The sequence below is a fragment of the Miniopterus natalensis genome, chromosome 2, assembly GCF_054644295.1.
Source record: "Miniopterus natalensis isolate mMinNat1 chromosome 2, mMinNat1.hap1, whole genome shotgun sequence".
Classification (NCBI taxonomy): Eukaryota; Metazoa; Chordata; class Mammalia; order Chiroptera; family Miniopteridae; genus Miniopterus; species Miniopterus natalensis.
In genome coordinates, this window is record NC_142082.1 from 126453331 (window position 1) to 126479595 (window position 26265).

Genomic DNA, 26265 nt, shown 5'->3' on the forward strand with positions numbered 1-26265 from the left:
TGAGAAATTCTGGCTAATTGTGACCTTTCTATGGTTAGCTTTACCCATTGCCTCTACGTGGCTTTGGTTCTGGCAGTGGGTGGCAAGAAATGAGCCATTCCTTGACCGAAAGGCCTACACAAGAAAATGAACCTTTGTTGAGGATAGTCTGGGTCAGAATTCCACTGGACTGAGTAAAAGAACCAATAACTTATTTTTTATGAAGGTCAATATTTGCAGGGATAATAATTTTAAACATTAGTGGTCTTCTAGAGCTCACAGTAACAAGTTTGGATATAAAACAGTCCAAGCCAAGGACAGCTGTTGCTGTCTTCATTGTCCATCTCAATGGACTGTGTTACTATTATCTTTCTCTTCTTTTACCACATGCCCTCCTAACCCTCCTTATGCTGGTCAGGGTCCCAGACAGATATTACTTTTATTTTATCTTTCTCACCATGCTACAATACAATCAGTTATTTCTTTCTTCCTATGACTTTTGGATTTTATAAAACATTCGAGAGTTTCTATGAGGGTAAGGACAGGCCTGTCTTGTTCAGTATTTTGCCTCTAGCACTGTGGTTCTTACCCTGTTGGACCCAATTCTCCCTTTAATAATAAGTATTTTGTAATACTTCATCTACTAAACTTAGATAAAATTCATAAAAATATAACCTATCTACATACATCATTTCAAAGAGAAAGGTCAGCATAGTGTACTGCTTTGACTGTATTATAAAGAAGAAATGAAAGAACAATTTATAATGAAGTGATAAATGTATCACTTTATACATTGCTATGCTCAGATGTGACTGCCCGAGGAGACATTTTTCTGAATGAGTCAGATGTTTGTCTCTACTTTTAATGAATAAAGTTGGGTGTGAGATAAATACCATGATCAGAAGCTACCTTGTACAAGAACAAGAAATGAGAGTAGAGGGCAAGACGGATGCTAGAATAAGAACTGGAGTTAAGATGTATCACAGATGACACATATATTATAAGGAAAGAAGGAAATAACCCTTATTTAAATAACTATAACGTTCCAAGACAAATTACAGACGTAGTGGAGAAATGAGGAAATGTGACATTCTCACAAATGAACATGGATATTCTCACAAATAACTGTTTCTTATTGGTAAGAGTCATATCAAAATAATTATCTTTCAGGACAAGATAGGGTTGAAATATTGCAGAAAACATTTATCCTATCTCAAAATTCCATCATATGCTGAGGGAGCACTGGTCTCCGGCACTTCAAGAGGCCCTGGAGAATATGCCATCCCAAGAGAGGCAACGGAGAATCGAGGCTGAAATGGAAAGAAGTGTGTGTGTGGGGGGGGAACTGCCCACACAGAAGTTGGATACAAGAAGAGTTAGATTTTTAAAAAGCAACAGGACACCCCCAAATAAGTCAATCATTATATAATTGTCACAATATAGATTTTGCTTCAAAAATTTTAAAAGGACATAGTACAAAACATTTATAAAGTAACTTTTGTTGATAAAATTCAGTGAAAGCTCTGTGTTTCATGTTTCCCTGCTAATTTAATGATAATTATTTTTAAGAAGTTTTACATCTCCATGCTTCTATATCTTTGTTTTGTGGTATTTGGGGAATTTGTTCTACTGGTGCCAACAGCTTTTTCAGCAAAATGTGTGGTTAGAAATCATATAATATCCAGAACAGACAGGATGCAAAAGCTGAATTAATTATTCAACAATTTTGGGAGAATATATTTATTCCATTTAATTTTTCCTGTATAAATTATAAGTCTTATGCAGAACTCCCTGGAAAACCTTTCAGTATTTTTAGTTATGAAAGTATTACTGATTTACGCGTGGCGTGGAGAGACGGTCAGAAGCCAAGTACGATGCGGTGGATAGAAGTCTTCATGCTGGGCTGGGCTGCACAGCAGAGGGCAGCTCCCTGCATGTCTCTCATCTGGAAACCAAGACGCCCTCACAAATTTCCAAAACTCTATCGTAGGAAGAGCCACTGTGATTGAGAACCATTGCTCTGACACTGAAATACTTCCAAAATATCTGACAACTGAATTTGCTCCTTAGTTATTGATCTTTAAGTCAGCAAAGTAAAAGGAAGAGCGCACATGATTTTCAGGGGGCCTTGCTCCTCTCGAATCCTCCCCACCTTGACAGTGATGTAGCTAAACTGAAAAGTCCGAACATGCCACTCCCTTGCTTACATCTCCCTTCGCTCCTCACTGTGCCTAGAACATAATGCCAGGACTCCTTCTACTTCTCCAGGCTCTTTTCCAGATACGCTCCCCCTTCTCCTACCTGCTCGAGCCGCGGCCTGCGTGGAGGGGCCTGTCCGTGCCGGGTACTTCCTGCCACTGTGTCTCTGCGCGTATTGTCCCCTCAGCCATCCGCCTCATTTGTCTGGGTAATTCCTAGTTGTGCTTCAAGATTCAACTCCTAGGCCATCATCTCTTTGGGAAAACATCTATCTCTCCTAGGAAGCTGAACCTTAATCATCAGACAGGACTAAATTCTACAGTGGCCTACCCACAGTCTAGACACACTTTCTAGAAGAATCAGAGGTGAGCTATTTGTCTGTCTTGGACCCACTATCTTGATCCCTCAATCTACCACTAGATTATAAGCTCCTTAGGCCATGGACCACAAGTATTGATCATTGTATTTCCAGCAGTAATTTGTTTGATGCCACTTTGAGTATCACACTCCGCAGGCTTTGCTGAACCCTTGACTATGGAAGACCGGAGACTGCTTAGTTGGGAGAGGGTAAATGAGTGTCTAACTAAACACCACATTTCATTTTTTTTCTGGTGGAAAAAGTACATGTAAAAATGACAAGCCTGAGAGATAACCTATGATTTTCATTTTTAATTCATATTAATCCAAAGCTCTCTGAAGTGCTGAGGCAAAATATATTGTAGGAAGCAATAAAGTGTGTACAGAAGTATTCTGGGTAAATAAAACCTGCGGACAGGTAGAAGCCCACATTTTTTGTTTAGAATGCAACAGAGAATCCATTAATAAACATATAGCATTAGGTCTACAGCTTCCAAAATGAAGAAACATGGACAAGTCCAGAAACCCCTTGTTCTCACTGTATCATCAATCTGGATCATTTATTCAACAAAATTTCTTGAGTGCATACTATGATTCCGGCATGTTCTAAGAGCTGCGATAGACCAGTGGCCAAGAAAAATAACATCCCTAATTTCATGGGCATTTAATGTAGTGTGATAAATTTAGAAATAATTAGAGCCCTGGCTGGTGTGACGCAGTGGTTAGAATGTCCGCCTACAAACTGAAGGGTCTTGGGTTCGATTCCCTGTCAAAGGGATGTACCTGGGTTGCAGGTTCCATCTCCAGCTGGCAACCAAATGATTGTGTCTCTCATATCGATGTTTCTCTCTGTCTCTCTCTGTCTCTGTTTGTCTGTCTGTCTGTCTCTCTCTCTCTCTGTGTCTCTCTCTTCCCTCCCTCCCTTCCACTGTCTCTAACAACAACAACAACAACATCAATGGAAAAAATATCCTTAAGTGAGGATTGAAAAAAAAGAAAGAAATATGTAATTTGAAAATTTAAAATGTTATAAAAAAATTCATACTAAACTTGAGTAATTCAAGCATGAGAATTCAAAAATGTAAAATTATAATTCTATCTAATTATCATATCTAATGTATATCTAATTCATATTATATAATTTATATGTATTCACATTATATATTCACAATTCACATATAATTATAATGGCTGGAGATATATTTTACACGCAGACAAAGATACACATACACACACACACTCTAGCTCAGTATATCTGATTTACATTTTGTTAAGTGAATTAAAATGATTAGTTTCAGTATAATCAATTTAACAAGTATCCAAAATACTTAGTGGTACATAGGTTGACGCAAGAAATACATCACCTTGTTTGTCTTATCCAAACTTGATTTATGTGATGCGTTTAGAATGGCTCCAAATATTTTGCTGTGTTCATGGAGACAGAGGTGTATTGAAGTTGGTGCTATAACTCAGAATTCTACCACATAATGAATTAACATTAGGATTTGGCAATATGACAATTTAAAAATATTTCTGTTTAATAGCAAAAATAATTCAAGTATGAGGGGAGCAAACCCAATCACCTAAGCGACCAAAAATGGTTCTGCTGTTGAATTTGACCTTCAACAAATTTAATATTTAACAAATATTAGATTTATATAAAACTGCTTTTTAAATAGCCTATGTTTCCCCAAGGTGAATAAAATATAATTTCCATTAATCAGAAATATATCAAATGTTATATCAAAAGTTAGAGTTTATAACTTTTATCTCAAAGAAAGGAAATAAAATCAGGGTATTTTCTCTGAGATAAAATTTTCCTGTTATGACTTTCAACTTGCGTTACCTATTTTCTCTCCCTGGGTGCCCTTTTTCCCCTACACAGAATAAACTGAAAGAAAATTAAGCAGTGGGCGCTAGAAGAAGGAGCTAGTCAATAACAATGAGTTTCCTGATGAACAAATTGGGGAGTTGGACATGAAGTAATAGGAAAACCCACTTTTACAAGTCTCAGTGAATTAACATTTCTCAAACAATTACCTGGGTATCTACAATCACTAGGCTTTTTCACACCTAGTCACAACTGTAAAATAAACTTGGTATTTTTTAGCTGATCCTTAATCATAAGGAAACAAACTCTAGGATTTATCCCCTTGGTGAGCAAAATGATTCAAGAAACTCTCTTCAACTTCATAGCACAAAGGGAAATGGAAATACTCTTAAGTTTGAGTTAATAGGTTGGTTATTTAGAGGCAAACGATTTTAGATATTAAAATCAGGAAAGGAGAGATGAAGTTTTTTCACACACAAATCCAGCCAGGTGTAATACTGCTCTATGGTACCAAGGAAGGCAGACTTGAATTTAGATGAATTATCCCATGGCTCCAAACAGCTCATTAGAGGAACTTAGTCTTTACAACTTAATTAGCATCCACTTGTCGCTACAGTCAGAAATATAACAAATAACACCCGGTTTACTTACAGAACTTTAAGACTGTAAAGGCCAGCAAATGCTCCCTTGGGAATGGATGTCAAAGCGTTTCCGGCGAGACGTCTGTGGGTTTGAAGGGAGAGGAGAGAGTGAGCACAGTTCTTTTCATGTGGAATTCATTTAGCTGTTAAAAAATACAGTACAATTATGTTCAAACCACAAAACAACCATAAAAAACCTTGTTTGGTTATAGTTTGTGAAAAATTTCTGTAAATTTTCAAAAAGCTGGCAAAAGAAGTGCTTAAGAAGAAGTAGAATAAATTCCCTATTTTGCAGAAATCATTTAATAGCTTACACACACTATATACATAACTCTCATTTAACAACTTTTTTATACAAAAGCTAGGCAAGGGGAGAGGGAGCAATGGGTTATTATTAAGATAAGCGGGTGGGAGAAAGCTCTGCTGAGAGGGCATTTCGGCAGAGGCCCGAGCCAAGCAGGCATCCGTGTGAAAGAGCAGCATCGTCACAGGCCTGGGTGGGGTGTGCCTGGTGGGCTGGAGCGGAATGACCAAGGGAGAGGATGACAGGAGGCGAAGCTGGGGGGTGTCCAGGGCCATCCCACGCAGGGCTTTGGAGGCCATAATAGGACTTGGAGAAGGGGCAGTGATGTGACCAGATTTGTGTTTTAAAAGATGCCCTCTGATGGGGCCATGTTTTTCTTGTTTATTTGAAAAAAATTAAAATTCCTTTAAATTTTCTATTAGAGTTTATATTCAATGTTATTCTGTATTAGTTTCAGGTGTACAGCATAGTGGTTAGACAATCATATACTTTACAAAGAGGGGAGCTTTTTAGAGGGGAGTGTAGAGGCGAGAGTGGAAACACAGAAACGACTGGAGTTCAGAGGTGCTGGTGCGGGCCAGCCGTGGCAGAGGTAGTGAGAAGTGTGGGATTTGATGTGGAAGAAATAAAAATCCAACTGGTGAAACCACTAGGGTCAAGGGGAAATGTAGGCTGCCAAAAAAGAGCAACATTTTATACTATGGTTACATTAGAGACAACCCACAGGCATTTGATTACTAAGCACCATACATAATACTGAAGTAATGAATTGTGTGTGACCGTGATATAAAAGAGCTGCTTGTTAAACTAAGAGACTCAGCCTTGGTTGATGATCACAGACAGCTTAACCAATCAGACTAAACCAGCTAGTAGCTGTTTAGGTGCAGCCAAAAGGTTCCTAACAACCCTGCTCACAGTCCTGACTTCAGCGGCACGTTGCTGAGTTCCGGGACGTGGCCTTGGGCCGGGGACGTCACTCTTCCTGCTGCTGCTGCGTAAGCAGCTTGATGGCTTCTGGGACAATGGCTTCGCAAGCAAAAGGGAGAGAGTAAAATTTATTTATTTATTTGATTAGTTTAAATTAATGTTGGGGTAAATAACTTTCTGTTACATTTCCTGAAACATAACTCCCTTCCCATGAATTGTTTCTCTCTTCTGGGCAAGGACTTTGAGAGCCCTAAGACCGTGTTCAGAACTAATTTGGGGAACCAGTGACCTGTGTTATCAGGGGAGTTTGTCTTCAAGCAAAGGAATTGATGTGTTATTGGCTACTTGCTGGGTTGGTGGAAGATGTACCTCATTGACAAAAACAATTTAAGGAAATCACTGCCTTCTTCCCCTCTTATTTCTTTGTCATGGGGGATGGTTTTAGTAATTTTAAACTATAGGAAAAAACACTTTCAAATGAATACACAAACAGTGAGAATGCACACAAATCTTTCCTGTGACAATTTGAACTAACAAATCTCTGGGCAACTATGTTCTGACCCTAGAGACCTACATACAAATTGGCTGAGAAGTTGTTGTTTTCTCTCTGTTTCTAAAATTGTTTCACGGGATATCTCTGTCACTGTCTTCATTTCTACAATAAGATACAACTTAAGAAAAAGCTTTTATATCATATTAAAAAAATATATAAGACCTGCTCCATCTATAAGACCCATATTATGTCACAATTATTAGTTTTACTGACTTAACTGCCATTAAAAAGAAAAAAATCATTAAGTAGACACATTCCTCTTCAAATGATTAGATGCTTTAGTGCTGTAACAACCTACAAAAACATTTTTTTGAGAATCTATGTTTCTTTGGATCTTTAGGGTAATTTGGATCTCTAAAGGAAAGTAATCTAAAGGTTATTTATTTATTTATTTATTTATTTCTTAATTTATCTTGTAGCTTCAATTTGTGAAATGGAGGGACAAGAGCAAAGGAATCAGATGTGGGCCCTGATTCCTCCTCTTTGGACATTGCCTGGAGAGAGAGAAGTATGTGTGGATAAAATGGGGTGAGCACTGAGAGCAGAAGGGAGTGCTTGTCCATGCTTTCTGATCGGTACCCTTGTGTAAGGGACAATGGTCCAACATGGGCCCCCGAGGCCGAGTTCCAAAGGCAGAGTAGCATTTTCAGAGCCAAGCGAGAGGGCCAGGCCAATCCCACCAGCCCTCCCAGTCAGTTCTTGGGGGAACTCCTTTGACTTCTAGCTCTTAGTTGTTTTGTGTGTGTGTTTTTTTCTTTCCCTTTTTAGTTTTCTTTCTTCTCATCATGAATTTGCTGAGACTTAACACAGCCACTTTACTTCCCTGCATCTCATTTCACTTATTTAAAAAAAAAAAAAAAAAAGGTTTCTTCCACTAAGGTCTTTTTTCTGCCTTAAAACTGTTTTATGTTACATGTGCATTTCCTGCTTACCCGTGTTCTTTCCTCTCTCACCCTCCCTCCACTTGGCTTTTTTCTTCTTGTTTATTGTAAGATTTCTTTATTGCACACCACTAACATTTTATTTTGTTTTTAAAGTATTTAGTAAGACCGTAATGAAGCGGATGTGAGCAGCTAGTGCTCTGTGGGTGTCTGTGGTGACAGCGTTTGCTTCTGTGTGTGGCAGGGAAGGAAGGGAGGAGAGGCGCGTGGTGGGCAGGGCAACTTGTGGTCTCCGGTTCCTTCCATTTATTTATTCTTTATTTATTTATCCTCACCTGAGGATATTTCTTCCATTGCTTTTCAGAGAGAGTGGAAGGAAGAGAGAGAGAGAGAGAGAGAGAGAAACATCGATGTGAGAGAGACACATCGATCGGTTGCCTCCTGCACTGGCCCCAGCCAGGGTCTGGGGACAGAGCCTGCAACGGAGATATGTGACCTTGGTTGGAATCAAACCCGGGACCCTTCGGTCCCTGGGCCGACGATCTAACCACTGTCATACTTTATATCAGGAGATGGATCAGAGATTATTATTATCCACACTTTGTAGATAAAGATACCAAAGCTCAGGAAGGTTTTATGTAAAACAAAAAACATTGTTGCTTTCCAATTTCATGTAAATGTAATACAGTCTTGTCTTATGGAGCATGAAGCTATGTAACAACAGTGCTACTTAAATAATCAGCCGAATGAACTTGCATATGATTTAAAAGAAGACATTTCAGATTACTTAGCAAATTCATGGTGGCTCCTAGAAATTACTGCTTTATTTTCCAACTTTTACAAAGTACATGAGGGCACATATCCTAGATATGCTAAATTAATTTGTTCTAGAAATTTAGTGAGAGTTCACATCAGGCTTAGTGGTAGTCATTTTCCCTCTTTTCCCCTTCTGAAGATCTGGGTGACCTTTGTCTATTTCCAGTTTTCTGGTACTATTTTCCTTCTCTGTGATTTTCCAATATTAATTTCAGTTACTTTTTCTGAATTTCCTTTCACTCTTCTGTGTTATAATTCACCTAATTATTGTAAACTATCACTTAAACATAAAATTTCTGAAGTTTTTTTTAAAATTTTTATTCTCTTCTGGTGTCAAAATACTCCCATTTGAAAAAAAAATTCTCCTAAAACAAAGTTAGCAAAAACCATAATATTGTAATTAGGGACATTCAAAAGACAGTAAAATAAAATTTAAAAAACCAAACCAAATATAATAGTCAATTAGGATAGGCTATTCATGATTCTATTCAATTGATTAAGTGCTCTTGTTGTTTCTGGGACCATCACATTTACAGGTTTGGCTTTGGGTTTATCCACACAGAAGCCAAGTGTCTGGGTCGTCAGAGTGAGACACAAATAGGATGGACTCAGTGTCAGCTGTAACCTACTGATCTTGCGTCTGCTGGCAGTAATGCATCATTGTTGTAACTGACCAAGCCCACCTGTGGTAGGTTTTCTTTTATAAGATGCCCATGTGAGTCAGAAGGGCCCAGATACTCAAAGTTTAATCCTATGGAGTTCATCTCTGTAAGGTTTGCTAAAGCCTACTTAGCAGCTTGGATACAAAGATTATGACATTCCATCAACTCTTTTTCTTCCCACTGAAGAAAAAGTGTCTTTCCTAATATGCCTCAAGAAATTGCAACTTTCAAAAACTGTGGTATCTCCCCCCCCCGCTCCTCAATGAGTTAAGCATATTTAAGAGTTCAAATTCAGCCCCCAAATCTTACTTTCAAAAACAGTGTATTTATGACCTATCCATTTTGTTTTCACTATTAAATAGGATAAAAAAATTTAGATTTCAAGATTCAAGGGCTAAGCCCACTGGACTAAGTAAATGAACTCTTCAGGTCAACAGGGGGGATCCTTTCGTGGGCATATGACCTTATGGTATTTTTAACCACAGACTAATGAAGTTCAATTTTCAACTCCTTTCTGAAGTCTTCCTTAATTACCTCAGTCACAGTCAACTTTCCTTTAGGATAGATTCTATATAATGCTATCTATAAAGGTTAATTTTATACTCTTTTGAATGCTGTCTACCTGATTCGATTATAGCCTCCTAAGGTCAAGCATCTTACTGCCTTCCTAGAGTAAGAAGCTGAATCAATATTTATTGATTGATCATTTGCTTTTGTTTCCAAAGACAGTTGGCCGTAGTGCTACAGTTGCTTCAGGTCTGGCATAACTATTCCAAGCTGGCAGCCAGGTCATATTACATAACAGGCCAGGAACAGCTGGAGAACACTCCTTATGAAATTTAAATTCATCAGTTTCTTTGAGCCCTTGCAAAAGCCACGCACAGTGCTTCTGGACATATACATATTACCTACCTTTTATTAAACTATACATAGGTCCTAGGCACAATGTTAAGTACTTTCTCTACATTGTGATCTTTAATTATTATAATCATTTTAAACAAGTGACATGACTATTTCCCTTTCACAGATGGGAAAGTGAGCCTAAGAGAGGTCAAGTTATTTGCTCATGCTTACATAAAAAAGTTTCCACAAGAGAATTCAGTTCAACATAGCATTTTGGTTCTAAATTTTGGGTGTTTAAACATAACTTTGGTTAAAAGTAGGTTGGCCTGGAGCTTAGGCTGGTCTAAAACAGGGATAACACAAGGACACGAATGGCTGCATCCTTTATTATCCATAAGAAAACTGTGGCTCACTGCTTTTCATTCAAAGTCCTCCTCCCGTTGGCTTCCAGGTCCCGTACAACCTTACTGCTCTCACCACTGACTGGTTGTCTCACTTTCTTTTTCTTGCTAGCTTCTATTTAGTTTTTAAAATTTTTTATATGTTTTTATTGATTTCAGAGAGAGGAAAGGAGAGGGAGAGAGAGAGATAGAAACCAGCTGCTTCCTGCATGCCCCCTGCTAGGGATCGAGCCTGCAGCCTGGGCGTGTGCCCTGACCAGGAACCGAACTGAGGCCTCCTGGATCCTGCCTTGATGCTCAGCTGCTGAGGCACTAGCTTCTCTTTATATTTTCATCCTTCAAACACAGATGATCCTTAAGTCTCTGTCCTCACACCTTTTTTATGCCTTAGGATCCATAAAAAATTCAGAGCCCCAGGCCCCAAACCAGATTTAGTGAATCAGCTTCTTGGAGGAAGGTTAGGGAATATGCATTTTAAATAAGCAGCCCAGGGCGATTTTAATATGGGTAGAGAAGCACACTGGGAAACAGAGTCTATACCCTCTCTCAAGGTCCCCATCTGCCCCAGCACCTTCCACAATCACCTCTTCGTAAGATTCTCCATCATTATCTCTAGAACAGGCTCATCACGCTCCAGACTCACATTCTCACTGTGTTATTGACATTTGCAGTTGGATGTCCTGCTAGCACCTGACACTTGTTATATCCAGAACCAGGCACCCTCTTGCCTTCAAAATACTAGTTGTTCCCTTTGAATTTCCTGTTTCTATTGACTGTGCCTCTTCGGTCTCCTGGCATCTACTCTCAAAGCCTTACTCAGATCATCTCTGACCTTCAGAGCTCCCTTTCAGCGCCTACATTCAATCAGCTGATGAGTCCCTGACTGTCTTCCTCTGCTGTGATGCTTCCATATATCCCAGTGGGTCTCAATTCCCACCACCCAGGTAGACTTAAAAAAAATGATGTCTGGGCCCCCACTGAGACCCATTAAATGTAATCGGAACCTCTAGGAATAAACCCAGTTAATTAGTAGTTTTAAAAATGCTTCAGGTGATTCTAATGCATATTCAAGGTGGGAAACTCTGAAACAGTTCACACACAGTCTAATATTGATAAGTTAACCTAGAGACCTTCATGGTCTCCATCCCCAGAGTCAACGATTTAGTCATTAATTAGGAGAGGTGATTAGTTAATGGATTTTAACAGTTATACAAAAGAGATAATAAGAATCTGAACTAGGTGGCGACAAAATAAACAAATGGAAAGACCGTGTAGAATGATAAGCTTTAGGACTTTGAAACTGGCTGATTTGGAGGGTGGGAGAGAAAGAATGACAGACATGGTAATCACGAGCTTGGATAATCAGAATGCTGTTGGCAAGCAGGAAAGGCAGAAGAAGCTTTTGAGGAAGCTTCTGTCATTGGTTTTCAGAGAAAGTGGAAGGGAGAGAGAAACATTGATGTGAGAGAGACACATTGATTGGTGGCCTCGCAAGCCCGCAACTGAGGTACATGCCCTTGACTGGAATCCAACCTGAGACCCTTCAGTCCGCTGGGCGACGCTCTAACCACTGAGCAAACCGGCCAGGGCTAAATGCCAATTCTTGCCATCCTTCTCTTGCATCCCCAACCTGCTGAAAAAACTCTGGTGGAGCCCAGCAACGTGTGGTGTAACGAGCACTCCAGGTAATTCTCAGAACCACTAAGAATTTGAGAACCACTGTCCTCGAGTAGTGGTCCTAAAACTTTATCATGCATCAAAATCACCTGGAGATCTTTTAAAAAGGCAGTTTCCTGAGCCCAATCCCAAGTTTCTGATTCACTAGGATGGGGTGGGACACAGAATTTGCATTTCTAACAAGTTCACAGGTGGTGCAAGGCTGCTGGTCCAGGAACCATACTTCTGAGAATCACTGGTCTGTCTAGCAGTCAAAGACAAAAGAGATCTGAACCACAAATACTGATTTTGGGGTATTCTACATAGCAGAAATAGTTCAGATTTGAGGTTTCCTGCTCAGACAAATGCAATTGTCTCCTAACTGCTCTACAGCCTCCTACTGGGTCTCTCTGCTTCCATAATTCCCCAATATATTTTGCCTACAGAAATCAGAGAAATTTTTAAAAATTATAAATCCTATTTTTTCAATAAGCTGCATACAACCCTCTCCAGTGGCTTCCCATTGCTATTATTTGAATTTTGTATGTTGTCTGATTGGACCAACTTGATGTGGGCCTCTTCTCCAACCCCATGCCATGTCACCACCCCTCCTTCTCACTCTGCTCCAGCCACACTGATCTCTCAGATCCACAAACATGTCACATTCTTTCCTATCTCAGGGACCCTGCTCACACTGTTCCCCTGCCAGAACCACTCCACCCCAGCTCTTAGGGCCACCGCCCTTTCCCCATCCCTCCTGATCTCAGTTTAGATGTCACCTTCTTAGAGAGACTTTTCCTCCTGTAATCCCTTGGTAATTAACTGTGTTCGTGTCCTTCACACTCTCATCACAATCAAACATCATATGTTTATTATCTGTCTCCCCCACTAGGCTGCAAGCTCCCCCAGGGCAGGCATTTCTTGAATGAATGAATGAACCGTGGCAAGTCCTAGTCACTCTTATCTTCGCAGGGGCTCAATAAATACATGTTGAATGAATTAACTGAAAAGTACTGAGAAAAGATACAATAAAACTAAGTGCAGAAATTGGGGGAATGTCTACATTTTATAGGAGTTGGGAGTGGAGAAGAAAGGATGCTAAAGGGAAAAAGAACACAAGGCAGAGAGGTAGGGCACATACAGAATAGTGCCCTGGTTATTGCAACAAAAATGTTTATATGTTATAAAATTTATACACATGCACACATGTATACACATACACACACATATTCATGTACACAGTCATACACACATATATATGCACATACATACACACAGGTATCTAAATGCCTATAGCTTGTATGAATAGACATTTGGAAGCGAAGCAAAATAACTTCCATAAAATAACACTAGAGAAAAAAAGAGTTTCAGAGAAGCAGCAGCATTTATAATCAATTGCCAGATTTGTGAAGACAAGAGATTAAGCGTCGCCAAAGCCAAGGGGCAGGAAGATTATTCATGGGCATGAAGGTGTTTTCATCTTACTAACACAATCCAATGCGCAAATTACAGTTCACCAAAGTTCTTTCATCATTTCATTTGATCCTCAGAAAAAAATGTCTCAAAAGACAGGCAGGGCAGCTCTCACTCACTATTTTCAGCAATGTGATGAGGAAGGAGAAGTGACAAGCGTAGAGTGTGCTTTCAGGAAGTTCGGTGGTATCTCTCATTACAAATTTCATCTGCAATAATAGATACCTACTATTTATATAAAGATTCTTCAAGGCCAACCATAATATGAGCAAACAGGGCCAGGGAACAATAGTAACTTAGAAACAGACCTCCCTAGAGCGTCTCATGTTCCCTTCCTAAATCAAGTACTTGATTCCAATAGCATTAGAATCTGGGAATATTGTAAAATACTACTTGTAAATAAAGAACTTAGACTGTTTAAAATGGTAATGACTCTTTTTGTTTGCTTGTTAATCCTCACTGAGGATATTTTTTCCATTGATTTTTTTTTTTTTAGAGAAAGTGGAAGGGAGGGAGAAAGGGGGAGAGAGGCAGTGAGGGAAACATCTATGTGAGACACATCATTCGATTGCCCCCAACTGGGGCTAGGGATCAAACCTGCAACCCAGGTACATGCCCTTGACCAGGAATTGAACCCGTGACCCTTTGGTTCACAGGCCAAGGCTCTAACCACTGAGCAGCACCGGCCAGAGCACAACTCATTTTCCATCTGGTTTAATCACACTACCAACCTAAGTTTAATGGAACTGGTAGATGTCAGCATTAGGGACAATTAGCTCCTAACATCTGAACCACGCTCTAATGGACCAAGTGCACGACCTTTTATGTGTCCAAATAGAAAACATTAACATAAAGTCCCTAGTAGAATTGAATAACTAGAACTGGGGGAGATACTGTTGGAGAGAAAAGCAATTATTGCTCAGGATGTTAAAATTTGGTAAAGAACTATCTGCATTGGTTGTCTATATCTGTTAAAACTCATAGCTAGGAATAGCTTTTCCATCACAAGTCCTGGATACCTGGGGTTACTGCAAAAGCTCATGAAACAGGAAAAAAGGAAGTTACAAGCTTCTTGACAGCATTTTCATTTCACTAATACAATTCAATATATAAGTTAGTTTACCAAAGTTCTGTCATCATCACTTCATTTGACCCTCAGGAACACCTCAAAACACAGGCAAGAAGCTCTCTTATCCCCTGAGCCCAGGGAGGTCAAGTGGATGGTTAGCTAGTAAGTGGCGGAGTCAGGACAGCAAGGCGTCCTGGGGCTCTGCCTCCAACAGCGCAGTCTCACCGCACTCTGACCAGACAGGGCTTGGTTTTTAAAATTGTTTTTTCCTGCAAGAGAAAAGTCCTCCTTCTCACGTCAAACCAGCAGGACATTTTGCCTGTGCATGTCTGGTCACCTTGTAGATTTATACAAAATAAATAACAAATGAGACCTGAATGTGCCCAGACATGTGGCACAGGTAGTAAGTGTTCCAGAAAGTCAGGAGAGGGAGAAAGAGACAAGTAACTGTGACGGTTTTTCTTCTTCTTAAATATTTGCTGTAGATAGTCACATTCTTCAGGGTTGCAATGCATTTCTTTACACATTAAGTCAGTGAATATCTCTAGAGCTTTATTGAGTCTTAGAAGATTTTATTTTATTTATTTATTTATGTATTTAAGACTCAAAACAAATTTTATTTAATTTTTTCCTTTATATTGAATCTTCTGGGGTGACACTGGTTAACAAAACTATACAGGTTTCAGGTGCACAATTCTACAACACGTCACCTGTACACTGTACTGTGTGTCCACCACCCCAGGTCAAGTCTCCATCCATCACTATTTACCCCCCCGATACCCTCCTCCACCTCCCTCCCCCCCCCAATCACCACACTGTTGTCTGTGTCCATGAGTTTTTAAAAATATGGCCCTGTTGATAAGCTCCAGTGATGAATGAGGAATGAACCACGGCTGTCGACAGGGTTTAAAACATAATTAAATAAGTTAAACTAGGGAAATGATATACAAGGTGGCGCAAAAGTAGATTTACAGTTGTGAGTAGGCAAAACAGAGTTTATTCTTGTATCATTATTTATTAATTATTGTATTATTTTCCATACGAACAACTGTAAATTTACTTTGGCCCCATCCTGTAGCACTAAGAGGAAGAGTGGTAACTTGGATTTATTAACATTGATTTTTAAAAATTGGGTTTTGGGGTGGGAGTTTTATTAGTATTATTGACAGTCTTAGTAGCAGTTTTCTATTTAATAGATAAAGAGATAAAACATAGAGATGAGCTGAATAAACTGAATGAAAGAATACTTTCAGAACAATGCCTTAATTGTGATAACAAAAGATATATACTCACACACACACAGAAAATGACAGCCGTCTAAATGTCTGTATCTAGCTGTATGGTTGGTCATTTGTTAGTTCAGGGAGAATACTATATGAAACATGCTGCTTAATTATATGCATGTATATGTAACAACATTAATTAAGGTTTTGTCACCTGTTGAGCAATGCTGAATTGGTAAAATTCTATACCTGAAAATTTTGATGACACTTTTCTCATAGCCAATAACCTGGATATCCGATCTCTACCTGCTAGGTAGATAGTTCCTGGCTACTTTTTCTCTCGCTCCCTCTTTTTCATTCCCCACATACACACAGACTCGTGTGTCACACTATCATTACGAAACTCAGTTTAATCGACGCTTCAGTGTTCCTCCGTGCAAAGCACTGTGCTAGCACTGCCGAGGAAAAGCAGAGCACAGGTGAAGCACACACAATTCCTGCCCCTCCTTCTGCCTTCTGAGTCTGCCTTTGAAAGTGGGTTTGAATCTTAGCTCTGACATGTTCCCACTCCATTTTCTTGGATAATTTCCTCATTTCCCTGTATCTCAGGTTTTTTGTTTTTTGTTTTTAATCTATGAACTGGAAATCATAATAATATCTAACTTTACAGGGTTGTTCAGAGATTCAATGAATAGTATGGGTAAAATATTTTGCACAGTGTAAACTACAATTGTCATTATAATGATATTCTTTCAAAGATTTTATATTCGAAAAGAGAACGTAGACTTAAGCATAGCTAGTCTAACAGAAACAATTAGTGACATAACAAAGGCAACCCATAAACTTAGCCTTGGGAATAAAGGAATAAACCAAGCAGAACTGATCATTTTTCCAGGTCCTATAAATACTATCCCCTTTCCCCACTAAATAAATAATGATGTCTTCAGGACATCACTTAGATGCAATGCAGAATTATACATGGGAAAGTGGTCTTTAAATTCAGCAAGTTGGCCAGCTCAGCAGAGGGAATTCAAGAACAGAATGAGAAAGTGGAATGAACAGCGTTTTAAAAGGTGTCCTCTACTTCTGACATTCTATTATTCCATGGTCGAGATACTTGATGGAGTTTCCAGAGATATACAAAAAGACAATTCAGAAAAACAGCATTTTCAAATGGTAGTTCCCTCTCTCTCCTTTTTCCTGATTTTTCTCAATTACCTTTTGAAAAACTGGCCTTGGAACAGAATTAACATTCACCTCTTGAAGAAAGAGGAGTTATTTTGAGTAAGTTGGGTCACTGAGGGAGGAGTTCCATTAAATAAAGTCCTTGGAGAAGTGAATTATTTATTGATTCAGTTTGTGGTATAAAGTTGAGGCGTTCCTTTTGCCATTACATATTATAAGGAAATTAAAGGGAAAAGGTTATGAAATGCATGCCTTAGAAGTATGGGGCTAAAGAGGGCTAAGTATTGTATATTAATTTTGGTGGAGGTGGCAGGATGAGAAGGGTGTAAGTGAGAAAATAATCCTGATGTTTGAAATGTACTCAAATTAATTTTTAAAAATATTGGCTAATGACAACTAAATCTGTTACTTTTTTCCTAAGGCAGCTAACTTGCATAAGAGGCTCCTTTTCCGTGTTTTGCTTTCTTATTAGTTCATCATTCTTTCATTCATCAAAAATTTATTACTGATTGCATACCAGCTGTGACAAAGACAGACATGATCCCAACCTTGATGAAGGCTGAATTTTAGTCACGAGAATGGCCAGAGATAAAATAAGAGAAGAAAAAAGAGGCTCCTGGACAACCCAGAGTGAAAATCCATTCACTGAATGATTAAAACTGGCTGTACAGTCTAGTAATCTAAGCTTCCCCAGTAAACCTTTCCATAACAACGTGGGCATATTCAGCCTATTTAAGTATTAAAACAATAGCATTTGTTAAAAATATAATGCTTTCAAAATAAATATAGCTAAACTAAAGGGGAGAAATTTGAGAATATTATCCTCTTGGGGAAAAAAAAGATTGATGTAGTGTAATTTGGTTGTGATGGAACATTCTTTCCACCTCCCGTAGCAGATCGTGTGGTGCATCAACAATTTCAAATACTCCCCATATTGGACACTGACTTTAGGGTTTATTTTTTAAAAAGTATGTTTAAAAGAGGTCATTGTCTAGACAATTCCTTTAATCAGAAGTTAGAGGATTTACTCAATGAATGGTGCCAAACTTTCTTCATGAAGACTACCATGGTACTTCCCTTCCTTAGTCCCCACCACTCAAAAGGGTAAGAGCATCAAACGAATTTTTAAATGCAGATTTTTTGGTTTCTACAGTTCTTTTTCATCTTCTGGAAATTGATTACAAGACTTAATCAAGATTCCTCTGTGTATCATTAACCAATTTAGCTTCCTTGTTTTTAATTTTATTTTATTTTTCACAGTGAGTTTGGGAGAGCCCGGTTTTCAGTCTGCTGTGGATTTCATATTTTTCTGCTCAAGCCTTGAGGGAAGCTAAATTTAAAAGTAGGAAAACAGTAATTAAAAGTGATCAGGACAAAAAGCTTTGGTGCTATGACTTGTGGACTCCCTGGCCCAAGCCGAACCAAGCAGCAGTTTTTGGTTTTGATTATAGCTTTACTTACTATTTTAATAAACATGAACCAGTATTCAAGCTTTTAATATCCTGCTGCTTAACTATTTCCAAAGAGCCATCCAGCTCCTTTAAACAGCCTTTGTTTTAAAATTTTAATTTGTTTGGCCCGGTCTCACCTTAGAATGCCGTAGCCTCATGGTAAACTCTTTTATAAGTTGATTTCCAGAATCCCAAGCAATTCTTTTATTTCCTCCCCCCAGCTAAGTGCTTCCTCATGTGCCAGAACTGTTGGTGCTGACAGCCTTTCTGCCGTGTTTTATCTGGTTCCCACAGCAAGCATGAGAGACAAACACAAGAATGCGTCCAGCGCGGCCTGGGCGCATCGGTCCGGCCGCGGTACTTACAGCTCCTCTAGGAAGCGGAGGCCGTGCAGGGGGCTCGGGGGCAGCTGACTGATGTTGTTCATACTGAGGTCCCTGGAGAGGAAAACAGACAGCGTGTGAGGAGCAGCGGATGCCACCGCAAGCAAATCCAGCTGTTCGATTCACACATCTTCGAGCCGCAGAGCCCAACGAACTCATTCTTTCGCTTGACAGATGAATGGCTATTCTGCATCTTAAACATATTCCTATTCTCCCACCCCACCCCCACCGCCATGGACTATCAAGTTAGAGACCCTAGGAGGAGCTTATATGGATTCGAACCGATTTAGGCCATCCGCGGGCATGGTTGCAATTCTTCATGTTTAAAACTACGTGACTAGGACAGCAAGTAAAGACATAACTCAGTGCTAGACATAACTCAACTTCGTGTCTTGCTTTGCATTTTGTGACAAAGAGAAATGTCTTCACCGTGCAACCCTGGAAGTCCGGTTTCTCTGGGACTATAAGCACCTTGTAAAAACAAATGTTTTGATTCAAAGAAACTTAAAAAAACAAAACAAAACCAAACAAGACAAAAAGCCTATTCCCTCCTTCTAACATGTTCCTTTTACAGGTTCTCAGATTGCATTAAATAAGTGAAATGAACCATAAAACAAGGGTGTAATGTGATCCTGTTCTGTAGCACACTTCCTGCTGGGCCTGCACAGTAGTTCCTGGCACAGGAAACAACAAGCCACTCTGGGCAGAACTCAATCAATTTTTGTTTTAAGCAAAACTCCATGTAATTAGATTTTATTCTGCTTTTACTTTTCTGTGTGTGTGTGTGGATGTGGATGTGTGTGTTTTACTGTGTCCCACATAATCCCCCAGCATCACTGGTATATGCCATCCATATCTCAGCTCCCCAATGTCTGACTGCTGTACAGATTCTAATCAAGACCAGCTAAGACCGTATATAACAGTCAGCTGAAGGTTGACTTTAAAAAAGACTTGTTGCTCAAACCCAAAGATTCAGAAGTGACACCATTATAATCTCAGACCAGGTCTACATACTTAAAATTTATCTTGCAATAACACAATGAGCTTCATATTTATTCTTTTTATATTGATTTAATTGGCATATAACATTGTATTAGGTGTACAACAATATTTGATATAGGTACATATTGTGAAATAATTACCACAATAAGTTTAGTTAGCATCATCACCACACATAGTTACAAAGCTTTCTTTTCTTGTGACGAGAACTTGTAAGATTTACTCTCATAGCAACTTTCAAAGACACAACACAGTATTGTTAACTATAGTCACCATGCTGTACATTACATTCGCAGGACTTATTTATCTTATGACTGGAAGTTTATATCTTTTGACCACCTTCACCCATTTTATCCATGAGCTTTTAAAAAAAATCTGGATTTTTCCTCATATTGAAGTGGCCACATCCATTGCACCTAACCGGCTGATTTCAGTATTGATAGCTTGATTCCTTTATCAAATATTAACTTTTAATCAGTGAGGCTAAAAATTGAGGAATTTCTGTCTTTAAAAAGTTACCACTGGAGGCATTTTAGATCTTGCTTCCCTGCAATTGTCCTCAGGTATGGCTCGAGTAAACTCTCATATAAAAAAAAAAAAAAGTCACTAGTATGGACAAGAAAGAGAAGATATTTTGCTAAATGTTTGGAGTGTGGTAAAAAAGCAGAATTATGAATTTTAATGTTGGTGAGCAATAATACAGCGGAGTTAAATGCTATATTCTCAAGCTAAAACTAAACAATGCCAAAAATACAGACTAAGAAATTTCTATTGTCCACATTAAAAAAAATCAGGATTTTTCCATCATTGTCTAGATAAAAGAGCCAAATAACTGATTAGCATTTTCAATTTTTTGTGTGCAGATATTTCTCTGAAGTAGTAAAGTTGTTTAGTTCCCTGAACAGACATGGGTTAAACTAATCAATGCGGTTTCTGGATTCCTCACAGTGACTATGTAATCTCTGCAAAGACGTGATATTTCTCAGGGATATTAATTTACTTTTTAATCGATATCCCACTTACTTCCTAAAAAGGATCAAGGTGGTTTGCTTTTGGAGCGTGTTTATTGGTAACCTAGATGGAACCAGCCTCAACATCAGGACAGCTGGCGCGGAGAGCACGGACCCTCCTCTCCTCTGAAATACTGTGCGATGTGCAAATAAGTCCGGGACAACCATTAATCTTGTCTATGTGCAGAAAGCTCGAAACAGAACAAGGAAATTTACACATTAAGGAGATCCTTAAGCACTCCGCAGTATTTATTCCCGATTTCAGTTACCTGGAAGTGAAGCTTATGTAAGCATTCACTCTCAGGGTTCCCACCGGAGCACCTCTGATGGGAGAGCAGCAGAAAGGGTGCAGGTGCTGTCAGGTAGAGTGTCTTGGGTTTGAATTCAGGCCTCTCCATTCACTAGCTGCACCATCTTGGGAAAATGAACCTCCCTGTGCAGGCCTCCTCATATTTAAACAAAGGTGTCTCTACATTAATCGTCTGAAACCCTATGATTAGCTGTTTCCAATCAGAAGAGAGTGACTTAATTTTCTGCTTAAAAAGAAGACTACTGCCCGGCTGGTGTGGCTCAGCAGTTGAGCAATGACTTAGGATCCAGGAGATCTCGGTATGATTCCCAATCAGGGCACATGCCTGGGTTGTGGGCTCCGATCCCCTGTAGGGGGCGTGCAGGGGGCAGCCAATCGGTGACTTTGTCTCATCATTGATGTTTCTCTCTCTCTCTCTCCCTCTCCCTTCCTCTCTCTGAAATCAATAAAAATATATTTAAAAAAAAAAAAAAAAAAAAGGAGAGTACCTCCCTTTCCCAACAGGAATTAAAACCTTTTCCACATTACTTGATATTGTGGTTCCTCGTAGAAAATGAGCTGGTACCACTAAACCAAAACCTTATCACCTGTTTTCGAACACAGGCTGTTTCTTTTAAAGAGTTTCCCAAAATGCATAAGCCTATAGCAGAAAGCAACTTTTAATAATGACAATAGGCCTTTAAAATATTAATTCAAAATGAGTAAGGTAAAATTTATTCTCATTCACTTTTTCCTTCTGTGTGAATGAAAGACCAATTTTTAAAAATTTCTAACTCGCTGTGGACTTATATTGTTATAAAATATAATAAAAATTTATAAAAAGTGAAGTAAAAACACAAAATAGAAGCCTCAATATTTTGTTACATATTCAGTAGAGATTATTCAGTTATTATAAAAGTTTCTAAACTTTTACTCTCAAATTCTTATCTGTTGTGAATCAGTAAAAAACAGCCATGGACAGGACAGGTCCTCAGATAACTCTTTGGTTGTCAGTGCTTTTCTCGCCTTCATGTCAAGAAGGGAGAGACATAAATTACTGGAGTAATTGAACTCAACTTTGAGTTAAAAATGATAGAATGAGAACAACCTATCTACTCTGTGCAAAAACATACTCATTCTGACTCTTAAATTATTTTTAAGCCTTTCATTTTTCTATAGTATTTGGTCTTTCTGGAACACATATATCCTTAGCAGCAGATGAGGGGGTCTTAAAGTCATTTCTAAGCCTGTGCATTATTCACTTCTTAGACTATTATTTTAAAAGATGGCTCTGTTTTGTAGCATATTTTGCCCTTGATTGAATTTCCTAAAATTAGTGAAGCAACTGAATGGATTTCTTTAATTTTTTCATCTTTGCCAAGATGTTGGAATTAATTTTGAAGAACTGGTCATGAGGTAAAAAGATCTCAGAAAAAAATGGATGATTCATTGTGCCAAGATGGTCAAATGTGTTAAACTATTCTGCCCTGTCTCACCCTGTTCTTGTCTATACATTAATGACCACATCTAGTAATCTAGAACAGGGGTTGCAAAGTTTTATGGGAGATATTGACTATATATTGAAATCACCTCAGGGAGCTTTAAAAAATATTAATGCCTGGTGCCTGTCCAGGAGTGGCTCAGCAGCTGAGCATTCACCTAGGATCCAGGAGATAGCCGTTCAATTCCCAGTCAGGGCACATGCCCGGGCTGTAGGCTCCATCCCCAGTCTGGGGCTTGCAGGAGGCAGCCGATCAATGACGACTCTCTCATCATTGATATTTCTATCTCTCTCTCTCCTTCTCCCTTTCTCTCTCTGAAATCAATAAAAATATATTAAAATATATACATATATTAATACCCCTCCCCCCAGAGTTTCTGAGTTAATTTGTCCAGTACAGGCCATGGGATTTTTATTTTTAAAATTTTTATTTCTTTTAAATTGAATTTATTGGGGTGACATTGGTTAATAAAATTATATAGGTTTTAGGTGTACAATTCTATAATACATCATCTGTATATTGCATTGTGTGTTTACTACCCCAAGTCAAGTTTTCTTCCATCACCATTTATTTCCCCTTTACTCTCTTCTACCCCCTCCATCCCCCTTTCCTTCTAGTAATCACCATACTGTTGTTTGGCTATGGGCCGTGGGATTTTCAAAAGCTTCTCAGGTAATTTGAACGTTCAGCCAAGGCTGAGAACCACTGCACAGGAGCAACTGTAAGTTTCTAGATGAGTGCCCTGAGCTCTGTAAGTCACTTCAAATTTAGGAGACTTAAGATGATTGAAGATACTGTTTCCTATGACTAGAGGGCGCCATCCAAGCAGATAGTAGCTCTCTCTTGAAAATGTTTTTGTTGCTTGCAGCTCCATTATTTTTTCTTCATTTGATTAATATTAATTGAGCATTAATTGTGTGCAGGTCTAAAAACACAATGGAGAATGAATCCAAGTCATCTACAACTTTTCCCATTCCCACCTCCATAAGACCCTCAGTGTTAATTCTACCACAGAGCTTGCTTTTGGATCTGGCCTCTCTTCTTTCTTCTTGGCTGCTACCTTTGGTCAGGTCCTTGTTATACTGATAACTGCTTACCATGTCTCTTGATTCTAGGCCATCTTATAACCATGGCCAAGAGGTTGCCCTGAAAAGTCCATCAGCTCGTCATTCCACTCAAACCCACTGTTAGCCAATAGGAAAGACATGCCCTCAGGTGGATGATTTGGAAAAGAGCTCCTCCTCTGGAGGTGTGTGTAAATTTTAGAAAAGATCTTTCTTCCACAGAAGTAGCCAGAGTGGGGTGAATGCCTTGGCAAGCAGAGCTTGGCCCGGAGTTCTGGCCCCATGGAGGAGCTGCTGCTCAGCTGTAGCCATATAGGACTCACCTGTCTGAGAGCTTCTGCTGGCTTTAGGCCTCTTAGAGGAACTAATGCCCAAACTTCTTAGGCTTTTCATGATCTGGCCTGATATTTGTTTCTACCTTAATTTGATACCACTTGTCTCTGTGCAATATGTGCTCCAGTTACACTGAAATTCTTGCTGTTCCTCTTTGCATCTCTCTGTCTTTACACATGTGATTCTCTTTTTCAAGAATACATTAGTCTCTCTATTTCCAAATTACTACTCCTGTGCTCCCTTGCCTCCCTCTCCCATTGAAGATCTAGCTTAACAGACCCTTGTGTTTCTGACACAACCTCTTATCTTTCTAGCTTAGTTGTTCTCTATTTCAATCCCTAGTCCTTTGATACTTCCAGTATCAAAGGCTTGTTTTAGCCTAAGAGCCTAGCTTAGATCATGCATTGATCACCTGGATCACTATCTCACCAACACCTTCAACTCCCTAGGCCCCATCTTCTGTTTCACTCTCCTGGCAAAACCCCAGCTCTGGAAAAACACCATCATTCTTTTTCTCTGTTACTATTCCAGGGAACTGAGTGATACTAGAAAATAAAAACTCACAAATGTGCAGATTAGTGACTATAAATTCATGGTCTTTGTGGGTTCTCAACACTGCCGCACAATCCTGTTATTTGTTATTGCTCAATTTACTCCCACAGGGACCGTTGCCAACCTTTACCACTTGCCTCAAACCTCTTAATCGACAACCACCCCCATTATGGGTCACCTTCCCTCTACTTCATGGAAATAAATGGAATTCTTCAGACCACCAAACATGTTATAGGCCAAATTCCTGTTCTCTTTTATAGTTTACTTACTGTACCCATACTTTTTTCCTCGCTCAGTCCAGCTCCTGGATCTTGTCCCCTCTAGGATGCTACAGCACATTGCTCCATGAGTAATTCCTTTGATTTCCTGTATTTTTAAAATCTCTTCTTCTTCCCTTTCAATGTATAAACATAGTTAAGTCTTTTCCACGACTAAAACTAAAGGAAAGCAGGATCTTTCAATTCCTTGTCTTCCTTTACTTGTTACCCAATCTTTCTCATTCCCTTTGGGGTTGTTTCTGGTCTATAGCTGTAGTCTCCACTTCCCATTTCCTTTCCGACCATAACGCATAAGCTTCCATCTCTACACGCCAATAACACTGCTCTTGCCAAAGAAACAGCGGCCTCCATACTATCAAATCTAATGAACACATGACTTACTGGGCCTCACTCCTCATTAGATGCGTTCTTTCTGGAAACTCTGTACTCTATTGTTTCCAAGTCATCATTCTCTCAGGATTCTTTTCATATTTTCCCAACCTTTCTACTTTATAGACTCCTTTGTGGAAGTTTCTTGTATCTATTCCTTAAATGTCAGCGTCTTTGAAGTTGTGCCCTTGGCCTAGTGTTCTTCAATCTCTACCTTTTCTTCTTTGAGGTTATTAGTTACTCTCATGGGTTTAAGTATCACTTAGAGGCCCAAAACCTTCTAAATCCATATTCCTAGTCTTAATCTCTCTCCTAAGTTTCAGAATCGTATCACTAACCTTCTGGGTGTGTTCACTTAGCAATCTTACAGGAATGCACCATGTCCAAAATGGGAAAAATTATTTTCTATTCCAAACTTGTTTTCTTAGAGGTAGTTTCTAGTTAATGTCACAACTGTTTCCAATAAAAAAAGACAAAATCTTGGATACTATCCAAGCCTTTTCCCCCTTTTTCACCATCTTTTCCTATCCCGTTTTTTCTCTCCTTACTCTGCCCTGCTGCAGGCCCTCACCACCTCTGACCCAGTCACTGGAAATTGCCTCCCAATTCTGTGGCTGGCTGCTACCAGTCTTACGCTTTTAGTCTCACCTTCCAAATGGCAATGAGAACTATATATATAAAAAAGTTCAGAATTAACCAATTACTACCCAACTAAAAACCTTTCCAAGTGAAATACAGATTTGTTAGTATTGCCTATAAGCTCCATTGTGCAGCACACCAACCCTTCATCACCCAGGCATATTGACTCTAATTCATCCTTCAAGATATGAGGTAAGGTGTCATCTCCTCCAGGAAACCTTCTCTTACCTTTAAGCTTAGTGTAAGTGATTTGCTCTCTGTTCTCCTGCATCACTGCACACATTTAACAGCATCATATTGAAATGATATGTTTATGTGTCTATCTCCCACAGTAGGCTGTGCTCATGATCGATGGCCTTTTTTTTTTTTAACCGCAGTCCTTCTAGTGTCTAGCCA

At 39.1% G+C, this 26265-nt stretch overlaps 1 protein-coding gene across 2 annotated transcripts in view; it reads right to left on the reverse strand.

Annotated features, from left to right (window-relative positions):
- Positions 1 to 26265, reverse strand: part of LGR5 (leucine rich repeat containing G protein-coupled receptor 5) — a 135378-nt gene that overhangs the window by 60489 nt on the left and 48624 nt on the right. For both annotated transcript variants that reach the window (XM_087814536.1, XM_087814537.1), the window contains exons 2-3: positions 18817 to 18888; positions 5018 to 5089 (exon numbers count right to left, since the gene is read on the reverse strand). In XM_087814536.1, coding sequence (XP_087670662.1) covers positions 5018 to 5089; positions 18817 to 18888 — 144 coding nt within the window. The remainder of the gene's footprint in view (positions 1 to 5017; positions 5090 to 18816; positions 18889 to 26265) is intronic.